Genomic DNA, 14,744 nt, shown 5'->3' with positions numbered 1-14,744 from the left:
CCATACAGAAATAGTTTGTCGAGATCGGTGTGGAAGAACTTGACTGGCCTGCACAGAGCACTGACCTCAACCCCATTGAACACCTTTGGGATGAATTTCAATGTCGACTGCGAGCCAGGCCTAATCGCCCAACATCAGTGCCCGACCTCACCAATGCTCTTGTGGCTGAATGGAAGCAAGTCCCCGCAGCAATGTTCCAACATCTAGTGGAAAGCCTTCTCAGAAGAGTAGAGGCTGTTATAGCAGCAAAGGGGGGACCAACTCCATATTAATGCCCCTGATTTTGGAATGAGATGTTGATACAGCACTAGTTTAACACATTAGTCCTCAGATGCCCTGTCCTCTGCTGCCTTTGCTTCTAATGTAAACTGTCTGCCATTGTGCTGTATTTTCAGATAAAGGCTTGTTTGGATTATGCAACACGCATGCTAGAAGGCTGTATATCTGGGGAATGACTTTCCCTCCTACAGTTCTCTCTATGCTGCTGCATATCTTGGTTGGCTGGGGAGAATACATTGTTTCCCATTTTTGTCTGACAGTGATTAATAATGAATGACATCCACAGTGTTGAATTGTTCCCTGCATGCTCTGGGATTAGACAGCAACGGGCCTTCATTATATAATATACTACTGTACCAACATTAGGATATAGGATGTCACTGTACTAGAAACATAAAGATATTGGATGTACCAGAGATATGAAACAAGCTGGAGCCCTGTTTGGGGAATAAGAGTAAGCAAGTATGTAATGGTGGAAAATGTGTATTTGTGTGTGTTCTTGTGTTAGTGAGCAACTGTTGGTGTTCACACTGGTAAGTGTGTGTGTGCGCGTGTGTGTTAGCAGGTACAGTAACTAGCTGAGCTGTATGAAGCTTGACTGTTTGTTGGCACTCCCTGCCCTTAGGAGTCCAGCTCTCTGTCTCACCTCGCTGCGATCACGCTAAGCCAAGTGATAATAACTGGCCCTCATGGGCCTGAAACACACACACACCTATGTAGGGAGGATTCTCTTTAGCTGAGCTATTTGTAATGTGATGATCCACGTCTTCTCCAGCCTAGTCACAGGAGACCGTCTATTCTCTGTGCACCTCACATCTCAGGCCAGTAGAGAGATGGACGTCATGATTTATCACAAACGATGGCTGTGTGATATCTTGGCAGACAGACTAGCATGGCAGAGCCTGGTTAGTATGATGCTTCAAGGTCTGATGTCATGATTTCACACAAATAGATATTGAATAACTAGATTTCCACCAGTGCCCGGCTGTGGTGTAAATCTCTCCAGTAATCTGAGATCTATGGTAATTGGCTGTTCCAGCAGATTCCTCTTATTTGACAGAATAGTTTGATCGACCGCAGAACACATGACATCATTTATGTTAACTACAAGAGGGAAAATAAGTGGTATTATTATTGGAATAACTGTTGACAAAACCTTTGTTAAACCGTCAAAATATCCTGTTATCTGTTTATCTTCATCAAAATAAATAAAAACATGGACTTTTAAATTGATACTTCTTTATTGATGCATACAGTATGTACAATAATAAGTTATATATACACTTACGTTTGTTTCCATGAAAAATAGTTTCTGTAGTCTAATGGAGCTTTGTGATACTGAGGTAAGAGAACCAGGTTCTGTACATACAGTACAGTCAATCATCTTCTGTCATTCAGCGACCTACCTAACCTACGAGCCTTCCGCTGATGCTGTGTTTGGATTGGAAAGAACAAGGATAAACTAAAAGAAGCCATTATGGATACCTGCTAAATGATGAGCATTGTACATGCACATTTATGATTCATATACACTACCGGAGTCCAGACCCTTTAAACGTGGCTAACTTGAAACAGCAGAGCAGTGAAGACACACTGAGAGATGGGATTGTGCCTCCCCAGTCACTCAACAGAAACAATATACATGGAGGTATAGAAAGCCACCGTTTAAACCATATAAACCAAACACACATTCTCTTGTTCCTGAAATGTCTTTAGCTAGGAGCTTATCACCATTAGCTGATATGTGCTGAATGGCACAAAATGGCTGCCGTCCTGTGGCATCACCCAGAATAGCATCAGAGCCAGGCTGACCATAGTGTAGTGTAGCGCTGGGTCTTCTGGTGTCCTGTTTTCCTGCATTTCTCAGGCTGCAGAAGGCTTAGTCTGTCTATAAGCTAAGCTCTTTAATGGTCTCTGGCATCTGGTATTTACTGGTTCATTGGTTTTAGTGGTTAATTAGGTGCTGAAAGTCTCGACTGTAAACCACAACATTATTAGATCAGACTGCCACAAGTCAACCAATTAGAGCCAGCGGTAGCAGCTGACCGCTGGGGGGGGGGGTTGAGAGGATCTGGAGCCATGGGGATCCTGGCAGAGAGAGGTCCATTATGCCCTTTTCAAAATCTCATATTATAATATGTACAAAATGTAATTTATATAAAATCTCTATATATTTTTTTATCAAAAGCTTTTGTCGAGGCATCCAGCGCAAAGTTAATTGCCAGAGGGAGACAGAGAGACGGAAGAGAAGGAGAGAGATCTGAAATCTAGGAAGGCCTACTGGCATTCTTCATGTGGAGGGGTATGGGTGTTTGATTGTGAATGTATGTGTGTGGGTATGTGCACATGGGTGTACTGCATCTGTGCATAAACGTGTGTTCATGTGTGTGTGGGAGTCAGACGCTTGCACAGCGTGGTGAGGACAGAGGAACAGTGTGTGTGTCTCCTCCTCCCAGTACATCAGAACACAGTGACTCCACAGCATCCAGTCTCTCTATCTGCACTAGTCTGGTGAGCAGGTCTGGGATGCTATAGCCGGCGGTACTGATCCTTTCAAACAGCTGCAGGCCGTCACTCATCCCTCCGATCTCATCCCTCTTCAGGCCAAAGCTCTCTGCCAGGTGTCTCCAGGTCTTCACCACGGCTGCCTCGCTACTGTAGGAGGAGCTCAGCATCCGACTGGCCTTCTCCAGACAGTCAAACGGTAGTTCTGTAGGACTCAGACCTGGGGAGATGAAGGGAGAGGGAGGGTTAGGGATGTGTGTGTTGTAGCAAGAGTTCAGCATACAAGTGTCCTTCGCTAGACAGTTGAAGGGTAGTTCTATAGGGCTGAAGCCCGGGGTGGACGTGTGAGTTCTCACCCTCGGCCACACTGCAGGCTCTAGCATACAGATCCAGGATCTTCTTCCTCCGGCTCTGAATCTGAAGGAAGAGACAGAGTGAAAAGTAGAGTAGGTTATAAAGTAATTACATTGCAATGCATTGTAAAAGTACATAGTTGGATGTGTTCTCTCTCACCCCTGTAGCCTTGTTGTAGTTGTTGTTATTGATGATGTTAGCATTGCCATTGCTAATGTTAGCGTTGATAGGGCTGGTGGGGTTGGATCCAGTCTTATCCCTGTCGAGAAGCCCCAGAGAGAGCAGGCAGAGGTCCGGCTTGTTGCCCAGGTTCAGAAGACAGAGGCTGGGGTTAGGATCAGCCGCCCCCTGCCTCTCCAACGCTGCCTCCTCATCACTGTCCATACTACGACTCAACAGCTGCTCGTTCTCTGACGATGCATCATTCTCACTAGGGAGAAAATCAAGTTGAGTTGTCAAAACTCAAAATCGGTCAGCATAATAACAGTCTTCATGACCTTTTATTTTGCAGTGTCTAGTTATGGTAATGTACTGTAGCTTCAACCTTAATGTTATACTGCAAATAGACTCATGTTTTATATGACATATTTAGCTTCAGATCCACAGAATGTTATTAACAGTGTGTGTAAGACTGGGAAGTTCTCCCAAAAACACCTTGTTGACAAAGATTCTCAGAGATACGCACACAATAGCAATGTTTCACTGACACACACACACACACACACACACACACACACACACACACACACACACACACACACACACACACACACAGGCATTGTTTCCTAGTCACCCTACACCCACTAAGGCAGCAAAGACAGTGAGTTAGCACATCCTCTGGCATGCAGCTAGCCACACTGTTTACCACTGCTGAGTCTGGCTAGGTGATGTAATGCTAATGTTAATGTGTGTGTTATTGTGTGTGATGACATGTGAGTAGGTCATACAGACCATATACAGTGTGTGTACATGTGACTTGTGATACTGTGTGTATGACACAAACTCATCCTCTGTGTCTATATTTACATTATTTACATAAATGTGTATGTATCTTCCCCTTGCTATACATGTCTGTCTGTCTGTCTGTCTGTCTGTCTGTCTGTCTGTCTGTCTCATAAAGAATAAGGCTTCATTGTCTGCTAGTGTGGGGTTGAGACAGACAGACAGACAAACAGAAAGCGAGGAGAGAACAGAGAGGTAAGGAGACAGAGGGAAAGGGAGGAGAGGACAGAGAGGGAAAGGGAGAAGAGGACAGAGAGGTAAGGAGAAAGAGAGGGAAAGGGAGGAGAGGACAGAGAGGGGAAGGAGACAGAGGGAAAGGGAGAAGAGGACAGAGAGGTAAGGAGACAGAGGGAAAGGGAGGAGAGGACAGAGAGGGAAAGGGAGAAGAGGACAGAGAGGTAAGGAGAAAGAGAGGGAAAGGGATGAGAGGACAGAGAGGGGAAGGAGACAGAGGGAAAGAGAGAAGAGGACAGAGAGGTAAGGAGAGAGGGGACAGAGAGGGGAAGGAGAGAGAGGGAAAGGGAGAAGAGGACAGAGAGGTAAGGAGACAGAGGGAAAGGGAGAAGAGGACAGAGAGGTAAGGAGACAGAGGGAAAGGGAGGAGAGGACAGAGAGGGGAAGGAGTCAGAGGGAAAGGGAGAAGAGGACAGAGAGGGGAAGGAGACAGAGAGAAAGGGAGAAGAGGACAGAGAGGGGAAGGAGAGTGAGGGAAAGGGAGAAGAGGACAGAGAGGTAAGGAGACAGAGGGAAAGGGAGGAGAGGACAGAGAGGGGAAGGAGTCAGAGGGAAAGGGAGAAGAGGACAGAGAGGGGAAGGAGACAGAGGGAAAGGGAGAAGAGGACAGAGAGGGGAAGGAGAGTGAGGGAAAGGGAGAAGAGGGCAGAGAGGTAAGGAGAGAGGGGACAGAGAGGGGAAGGAGAGAGAGGGAAAGGGAGAAGAGGACAGAGAAGGGAAGGAGACAGAGGGAAAGGGAGAAGAGGACAGAGAGGGGAAGGAGACCGAGGGAAAAGGAGAAGAGGACAGAGAGGGGAATGAGACAGAGGGAAAGGGAGGAGAGGACAGAGAGGGGAAGGAGACCGAGGGAAAAGGAGAAGAGGACAGAGAGGGGAATGAGACAGAGGGAAAGGGAGGAAAGGACAGAGAGGGGAAGGAGACAAAGGGAAAGGGAGGAGAGGACAGAGAGGGGAATGAGACAGAGGGAAAGGGAGGAGAGGACAGAGAGGGGAAGGAGACAGAAGGAAAGGGAGGACAGGACAGAGAGGGGAAGGAGACAAAGGGAAAGGGAGGAGAGGACAGAGAGGGGAATGAGACAGAGGGAAAGGGAGGAGAGGACAGAGAGGGGAAGGAGACAGAGGGAAAGGGAGGACAGGACAGAGAGGGGAAGGAGACAAAGGGAAAGGGAGGAGAGGACAGAGAGGGGAATGAGACAGAGGGAAAGGGAGGAGAGGACAGAGAGGGGAAGGAGACAGAGGCAAAGGGAGGAGAGGACAGAGAGGGGAAGGAGACAGAGGGAAAGGGAGGAGAGGACAGAGAGGGGAATGAGACAGAGGGAAAGGGAGGAGAGGACAGAGAGGGGAAGGAGACAGAGGCAAAGGGAGGAGAGGACAGAGAGGGGAAGGAGACAGAGGGAAAGGGAGGAGAGGACAGAGAGGGGAAGGAGACAGAGGGAAAGGGAGGAGAAGACAAAGAGGGGAAGGAGACAGAGGGAAAGGGAGGAGAGGGGAAGGAGAGAGAGGGAAAGGGAGGAGAGGACAGAGAGGGGAAGGAGAGAGAGAGAGAGAGAGAGAGAGAGAGGGAAAGGGAGGAGAGGACAGAGAGGGGAAGGAGAGAGAGAGAGGGAAAGGGAGGAGAAAACAGAGAGAGAAGGGTTTAGGGTTTAGCTGGGCTATAGAGTATTTAGCCCCATCTCTCTTTACTTCTCTTTGCCTCTCTCTCTACTACCCACCCACCCTCCCCTCTCTCTTTCTCTCTCTATATCTCTCCCTCACCCCCCTCTCCATCCCACCTCCAGGGCTAATCTGTGCTCAGCTAGTTTGCCCTCCAAAACCAGAATCACTTTGCTTCAGAAAAATCCTCAGTTTTTCAATGACCCACACAAGGGGGCAGACACACACACACACACATACACACACGCACACACACACACACACACACACACACACACACACACACACACACACACACACACACACACACACACACACACACACACACACACACACACACACACACACACACACACACACACACAGTCTCCCCACTAAAAGGGCTAGCAGCGATGGTCTGCTGCAGTGACTTGTCCTGTGGTAGTCTAATTATGGGCAGATCCCGAAAAACAGATAAAGAGTCTCTCTGTCTCTGAGGCCCCCAGTCAACCCCTACACACACACACACACACACACACACATGCACACATGCACTAAAACACGCTTGCAGACAAGCACACAAACACACTCAAACGCACAAACAAATACAGACAGACCCAAACATGATCTGAGCGATATTGGTAACCATTTCACATCTTTTGTCGTTTGTCTGTTCAGCGTGTGTTTGATGTGTCATGTGCGCTGGTGATTATGATACCTTACCTTTTCACCGTCTTCGGAGGCGTGGGTTTGAGTTTGTCGAATTCATCCTTTTCAGAGAAAATTACAATGTTGTCTGAAAAAAAATATATAATCATTTATAAAATATACAAATTAGGATGTTTAATAAGTGACATAAACAACAAATACACTACAAGCAAAAGTATGTGGACACCTATTCGAACATCTCATTCCAAAATCATGGGTATTATTATGGAGTTGGTCCCCCCTTTGCTGCTATAACTGCCTCTACTCTTCTGGGAAGGCTTTCCACTAGATGTTAGAACATTGCTGCGGGGACTTGCTTCCATTCAGCCACAAGAGCATTAGTGAGGTCAGGCACTGATGTAGGGCGATTGGGCCTGGCTCACAGTCGGCGTTCCAATTCATCCCAAAAGTGTTTGATGGGGTTGAGGTCAAGGCTCTGTGCAGGCCAGTCAAGTTCTTCCACACTGATGTCGACAAACCATTTCTGTATGGACCTTGCTTTGCCATAAGGTTGGAAGCACAGAATCGTCTAGAATGTTGTCACTGGAACTAAGGGGCCTAGCCTGAAGCATGAAAAACAGCCCCAGACCATTATTCCTCCTCCACCAAACTTTACAGTTGGCACTATGCATTGGGGCAGGTAGCTTTCTTCTGGCAATCGTCAAACCCAGATTTGTCTGCCGGACTGCCACATGGTGAAGTGTGTTTCATCACTCCAGAGAACACGTTTACACTGCTCCAGAATCCAAGGGTGGCGAGCTTTACACCACTCCAGAGAACACGTTTACACTGCTCCAGAATCCAAGGGCGGCGAGCTTTACACCACTCCAGAGAACACGTTTACACTGCTCCAGAATCCAAGGGCGGCGAGCTTTACACCACTCCAGAGAACACGTTTACACTGCTCCAGAATCCAAGGGTGGCAAGCTTTACACCACTCCAGAGAACACGTTTACACTCCTCCAGAATCCAAGGGCGGCGAGCTTTACACCACTCCAGAGAACACGTTTACACTGCTCCAGAATCCAAGGGCGGCGAGCTTTACACCACTCCAGAGAACACGTTTACACTGCTCCAGAATCCAAGGGTGGCGAGCTTTACACCACTCCAGAGAACACGTTTACACTCCTCCAGAATCCAAGGGCGGCGAGCTTTACACCACTCCAGAGAACACGTTTACACTGCTCCAGAATCCAAGGTTGGCGAGCTTTACACCACTCCAGAGAACACGTTTACACTGCTCCAGAATCCAAGGGTGGCGAGCTTTACACCACTCCAGAGAACACGTTTACACTGCTCCAGAATCCAAGGGCGGCGAGCTTTACACCACTCCAGAGAACACGTTTACACTGCTCCAGAATCCAAGGGCGGCGAGCTTTACACCACTCCAGAGAACACGTTTACACTGCTCCAGAATCCAAGGGCGGCGAGCTTTACACCACTCCAGAGAACACGTTTACACTGCTCCAGAATCCAAGGGCGGCGAGCTTTACACCACTCCAGAGAACACGTTTACACTCCTCCAGAATCCAAGGGCGGCGAGCTTTACACCACTCCAGAGAACACGTTTACACTGCTCCAGAATCCAAGGGCGGCGAGCTTTACACCACTCCAGAGAACACGTTTACACTGCTCCAGAATCCAAGGGCGGCGAGCTTTACACCACTCCAGAGAACACGTTTACACTCCTCCAGAATCCAAGGGCGGCGAGCTTTACACCACTCCAGAGAACACGTTTACACTCCTCCAGAATCCAAGGGCGGCGAGCTTTACACTACTCCAGAGAACACGTTTACACTGCTCCAGAATCCAAGGGCGGCGAGCTTTACACCACTCCAGAGAACACGTTTACACTGCTCCAGAATCCAAGGATGGCGAGCTTTACACCACTCCAGAGAACACGTTTACACTGCTCCAGAATCCAAGGGCGGCAAGCTTTACACCACTCCAGAGAACACGTTTACACTGCTCCAGAATCCAAGGGCGGCAAGCTTTACACCACTCCAGAGAACACGTTTACACTGCTCCAGAATCCAAGGGCGGCGAGCTTTACACCACACCAGAGAACACGTTTACACTGCTCCAGAATCCAAGGGCGGCAAGCTTTACACCACTCCAGAGAACACGTTTACACTGCTCCAGAATCCAAGGGCAGCGAGCTTTACACCACTCCAGAGAACACGTTTACACTGCTCCAGAATCCAAGGGCGGCGAGCTTTACACCACTCCAGAGAACACGTTTACACTGCTCCAGAATCCAAGGGCGGCGAGCTTTACACCACTCCAGAGAACACGTTTACACTGCTCCAGAATCCAAGGGCGGCGAGCTTTACACCACTCCAGAGAACACGTTTACACTCCTCCAGAATCCAAGGTTGGCGAGCTTTACACCACTCCAGAGAACACGTTTACACTGCTCCAGAATCCAAGGGCGGCGAGCTTTACACCACTCCAGAGAACACGTTTACACTGCTCCAGAATCCAAGGGCGGCGAGCTTTACACCACTCCAGAGAACACGTTTACACTGCTCCAGAATCCAAGGGCGGCGAGCTTTACACCACTCCAGAGAACACGTTTACACTGCTCCAGAATCCAAGGGCGGCGAGCTTTACACCACACCAGAGAACACGTTTACACTGCTCCAGAATCCAAGGGCGGCGAGCTTTACACCACTCCAGAGAACACGTTTACACTGCTCCAGAATCCAAGTGCGGCGAGCTTTACACCACTCCAGAGAACACGTTTACACTCCTCCAGAATCCAAGGGCGGCGAGCTTTACACCACTCCAGAGAACACGTTTACACTGCTCCAGAATCCAAGGTTGGCGAGCTTTACACCACTCCAGAGAACACGTTTACACTGCTCCAGAATCCAAGGTTGGCGAGCTTTACACCACTCCAGCCGACGCTTGGCATTAGCATGGTGATTTTAGGCTTGTGTGCGACTGGTTGGCCATGGAAACCCATTTCATGAATCCCTCGACGAACAGTTATTGTGCTGACGTTGCTTCCAGAGGCAGTTTGGAACTCGGTAGTGAGTGTTGCAACCGAGGACAGACGATTTTTACGCGCTTCAGCACTCAGCGGTCCTGTTCTGTGAGCTTGTGTGGCCTACCACTTCACGGCTGAGCCCTTTCCACTTCACAATAACAACACTTACATTTTCCACAATGGGTGTGGCTGAAATAGCTGAATCCACTCATTTTGGAGGGGTGTCCACATACGTTTGTGTACATATAGTGTTTATAAAGATAACTTTATCCCATTACTCAACAATATGAAAGCAGATCTATTCAATTGAACAATCTCCCCATTAATCTTACAGATTCAGAATGAACGTCTTCAGAATGGCATGTTTTTACATGTATTAATACCAATTACTGCACCAAAGACATGGAATTGTATCAATCGCCATCCAAGGCTTTTACTTGTGACATAGTTCAATGCACTAAAGAGGAACATTGGGTGCATGTTGAAGATGCAGATGCTCATCTCCAGAATCTTTTTACCTGTCTATTTTCAAAGGATTGAGCTAAGAACATTTACAACTTTCTAGTTAAGAACACTCTAGAACCAATAACACTAAGTAAAACACAACCCTACGGAACGATCCTTGTATAGAGTTTCAGAACGCACCGGTAGATTGGTCCACATAGAAAATGAAAGGCATAAAAACCATAAACGATATGGTAATAGGATAATTGAACTGACCAATGTAGATATTTTCAAATACATGCAACTTACATGCAAAAGTTTCACATCACAACATTTGGATTTGACATATTTTGGACATCAGAGCAACCTTGAGGAAATCATATTTAAGTCCTAAAAGGATGTTCCTATGATAGGGAAGATATACAAAACCTTGCAGAGCGCATATCCAACTGACAATCTCATAAAGAAAAAAGGAACTATTGGAACCAAGACTTAAAAAGACCTGATGTTGAGACAAGATGGAGGGAAAGTTGGAGCATAACTAATGAAATTACAGTTAACTAAAATGTATGCTCAATCCAATATAAACTAATGTATAGAATGTATTATATACAAGAGACAATCCAGTGTATAATGTATAGAATGTATTATATACAAGAGACAATCCAGTGTATGATGTATAGAATGTATTATATACAAGAGACAATCCAGTGTATAATGTATAGAATGTATTATATACAAGAGACAATCCAGTGTATAATGTATAGAATGTATTATACAAGAGACAATCCAGTGTATGATGTATAGAATGTATTATACAAGAGACAATCCAGTGTATAATGTATAGAATGTATTATACAAGAGACAATCCAGTGTATAATGTATAGAATGTATTATATACAAGAGACAATCCAGTGTATGATGTATAGAATGTATTATACAAGAGACAATCCAGTGTATAATGTATAGAATGTATTATATACAAGAGACAATCCAGTGTATGATGTATAGAATGTATTATACAAGAGACAATCCAGTGTATAATGTATAGAATGTATTATACAAGAGACAATCCAGTGTATAATGTATAGAATGTAATTATACAAGAGATAAAATTATCTAATTCTACAGCACAATGATATCATGTCTTAAGTGTAAAACTAACAATGACTCAATAATAAAAGCTATGAAGTCCAAAAGTTATGGGCGGAGTGAAAAGGCTGTCAGAAGTATTACAACGTAAATTTAGTTTTACTCCGTCTGTCTGCATATTTCAAGACATGGCATATTTTATTTAATCTTTATTTAACTAGGCAAGTCAGGTAAGAACAAATACTTAATTACAATGACAGCCTACTCCGGCCAAAGCTGGGACAATTGTGCGCTTCACAATCACAGCCAGATGTGATACAGCCTGGATTCGAACTAGGTACTATAGTGACGCCTCTAGCACTGAGATGCAGAGTCTTAGATCGCTGCGCCACTAGGGAGCCCACACATGAGGGTGCAGTGAGATTCCTGATGGATTAATATTAAACATCAATAAAATCAATTTAGCCTCAGATAAATAATGAAACATTTGGTTCAATTTGGTTTAAATATGGCAAAAACAAAGTGTTGGAGAAGAAAGTAAAAGTGCAATATGTGCCATGTGAAAAAGCTAACGTTTCAGTTCCTTGCTCAGAACATGAGAACATATGAAAGCAGGTGGTTCCTTTTAACATGAGTCAGGTAAGAAGTTTTAGGTTGTAGTTATTATAGGAATTATAGGACTATTTCTCTCTATACCATTTGTATTTCATATACCTTTGACTGTTGGATGTTTTTATAGGCACTCTAGTATTGCCAGTGTAACAGTATAGCTTCCGTCCCTCTCCTCGCCCCTCCCTGGGCTCGAACCAGGAACACATCGACAACAGCCACCCTTGAAGCATTGTTAGCCATCGCTCCACAAAGGCCGTGGCCCTTGCAGAGCAACAACTGCTTCAAGGTCTCAGAGCGAGTGACGTCGCCAATTGAAACGCTATTAGCACGCACCCCACTAACTAGCTAGCCATTTCACATCGGTTACACCAGCCTAATCTCAGGAGTTGATAGGCTTGAAATCATAAACAGCTAAATTCTTGAAGCACAGCGAAGAGTTGCTGGCAAACCCACGAAAGTGCTGTTTGAATGAATGCTTACGAGCCTGCTGCTGTGCTGCCTACCACCGCTCAGTCAGACTGCTCTATCAAATATCAAATCATAGACTTAATTATAACATAATAACACACAGAAATACGAGCCTTATGTTATTAATATGGTCAATTCCGGAAACGATCATTTCGAAAACAAAACGTTTATTCTTTCAGTGAAATACGGAACCGTTCCGTATTTTATCTAACGGGTGGCATCCATAAGTCTAAATATTCCTGTTACATTGCACAACCTTCAATGTTATGTCATAATTACATAAAATTATAGCAAATTAGTTCGTAACGAGCCAGGCTGCCCAAACTGTTGCATATACTCTGACTCTGCTTGCAATGAACGCAAGAGAAGTGACACAATTTCCCTAGGTTAATATTGCCTGCTAACCTGGATTTCTTTTAACTAAATATTCAGGTTTAAAAATCTATACTTCTGTCTATTGATTTTATGAAAGGCATTGATGTTTATGGTTAGGTACATTCATGCAACAATTGTGCTTTTTTCGCAAATGCTCTTTTGTTAAATCATCCTCCGTTTGGCGAAGTTGGCTGTCTTTGTTATGAAGAAATAGTCTTCACACAGTTCACAACGAGCCAGGTGGCCCAAACTGCTGCATATACCTGGACTCGGTTGCACAGAACGCAAAAGAAGTGACAATTTCCATAGTTAAAAGAAATTCATGTTAGCAGGTAATATTAACTCAATATGCAGGTTTTAAAAAATATACTTGTGTATTTTTTTTTAAGCAAGGCGTTGATGTTTATGGTTAGGTACAAATTGGTGCAACGACAGTACTTTTTTCGCGAATGCCTTGTTAAATGACCTGTTTGGCGAAGTAGGCTATGATATCCTTGTCTCATCGCGCACTAGCGGCTCCTGTGGCGGGCCGGGCGCAGTGCGTGCTAACCAGGTCACCAGGTGCACGTTGTTTCCTCCGAAACATTGGTGCGGCTGGCTTCCGGGTTGGATGCGCGCTGTGTTAAGAAGCAGTGCGGCTTGGTTGGGTTGTGTTTCTGAGGACGCATGGCTTTCGACCTTTGTCTCTCCCGAGCCCGTACGGGAGTTGTAGCAATGAGAAAAGATAGTAACTACTAACAATTGGATACCACGAAATTGGGGAGAAAACGGGGGTAAAATTCATAAAAATAAAAATAAATAACCAGGGGAACAGAGGTCCCATTATTTTCAAATAACAGAACTGTAGTGTTCGAATGCAATCACATGTTTAAAGCCTGTAAATGTCTTGCACTGCCAGCCTAGATAGTGTATGCCTCAGAGACGTCAGACCTACACTCATAGTTCCCAGCTCTACCGGAGATGTGAATCATAGAGAGTTACGAAACAGCTACTCAATACACACAGACATGCGTGTACACACACTTTTCCCAATACATAAACACACACATACAGTATGCTTTCACCAATACACGTAAAACATATAAACATACTGTACATTCAGTTTCGTGAATAAAACACTTTTGTTTGATTCTTAATTTGCAAGCCTAAACAGGTTGATTTCTACACCTAAAGGACTGTATGTATAACTATTACCATACCAGAGGTAAAATGGTAGGCCTACAGTTTGTGAGACGCCAGTAGGTGTATTATTGTCAGGTAGAATGTGGTTAACATTCTAGTTAGTGGGAGGGGAACACTGACAGCCTAGAACTAGGGCCACAGTCTAATCTAAACATTCCACCATGCTACGCTCAATCAGTGTCAAACCCACAGACACCAGGCATGACAGACAGCCACCACGGATGAGAATGCCTTTATGTTAGTTATAGACTAGACTATAGATTAAGTCTGAGGCCCCAGCCGGTACTATACATTATGTTAGTTATAGATTAGACTATAGATTAAGCCTGAGGCCCCAGCCGCTACTATACATTATGTTAGTTATAGACTATAGATTAAGTCTGAGGCCCCAGCCGGTACTATACATTATGTTAGTTATAGACTATAGATTAAGCCTGAGGCCCCAGCCAGTACTATACATTATGTTAGTTATAGACTAGACTATAGATTAAGCCTGAGGCCCCAGCCGGTACTATACATTATGTTAGTTATAGACTAGACTATAGATTAAGTCTGAGGCCCCAGCCGGTACTATACATTATGTTAGTTATAGATTAGACTATAGATTAAGTCTGAGGCCCCAGCCGGTACTATACATTATGTTAGTTATAGATTAGACTACAGATTAAGCCTGAGGCCCCAGCGGTTACTATACATTATGTTAGTTATAGACTAGACTATAGATTAAGTCTGAGGCCCCAGCCGGTACTATACATTATGTTAGTTATAGACTATAGATTAAGCCTGAGGCCCCAGCCGCTACTATACATTATGTTAGTTATAGACTATAGATTAAGCCTGAGGCCCCAGCCGGTACTATACATTAT

General features: G+C 45.2%; 1 protein-coding gene across 2 annotated transcripts in view; it reads right to left on the bottom strand.

The window, feature by feature from the left end:
* Positions 1-1,507: 1,507 nt before the first annotated feature.
* LOC110520359 (tumor necrosis factor receptor superfamily member EDAR) overlaps positions 1,508-14,744 on the bottom strand; it is a 60,602-nt gene continuing 47,365 nt past the window's right edge. For both annotated transcript variants that reach the window (XM_036974891.1, XM_036974892.1), the window contains 4 exons: positions 6,729-6,801; positions 3,298-3,568; positions 3,141-3,201; positions 1,508-3,004 (listed from right to left, as the gene is read on the bottom strand). In XM_036974891.1, the coding sequence (XP_036830786.1) occupies positions 2,676-3,004; positions 3,141-3,201; positions 3,298-3,568; positions 6,729-6,801 (734 nt within the window). In that variant the 3' untranslated portion in view covers positions 1,508-2,675. The remainder of the gene's footprint in view (positions 3,005-3,140; positions 3,202-3,297; positions 3,569-6,728; positions 6,802-14,744) is intronic.

The sequence above is a fragment of the Oncorhynchus mykiss genome, chromosome 3 (genome assembly GCF_013265735.2).
Source record: "Oncorhynchus mykiss isolate Arlee chromosome 3, USDA_OmykA_1.1, whole genome shotgun sequence".
Classification (NCBI taxonomy): domain Eukaryota; kingdom Metazoa; phylum Chordata; class Actinopteri; order Salmoniformes; family Salmonidae; genus Oncorhynchus; species Oncorhynchus mykiss.
This window is presented reverse-complemented; position numbering and strand designations above follow the sequence as displayed.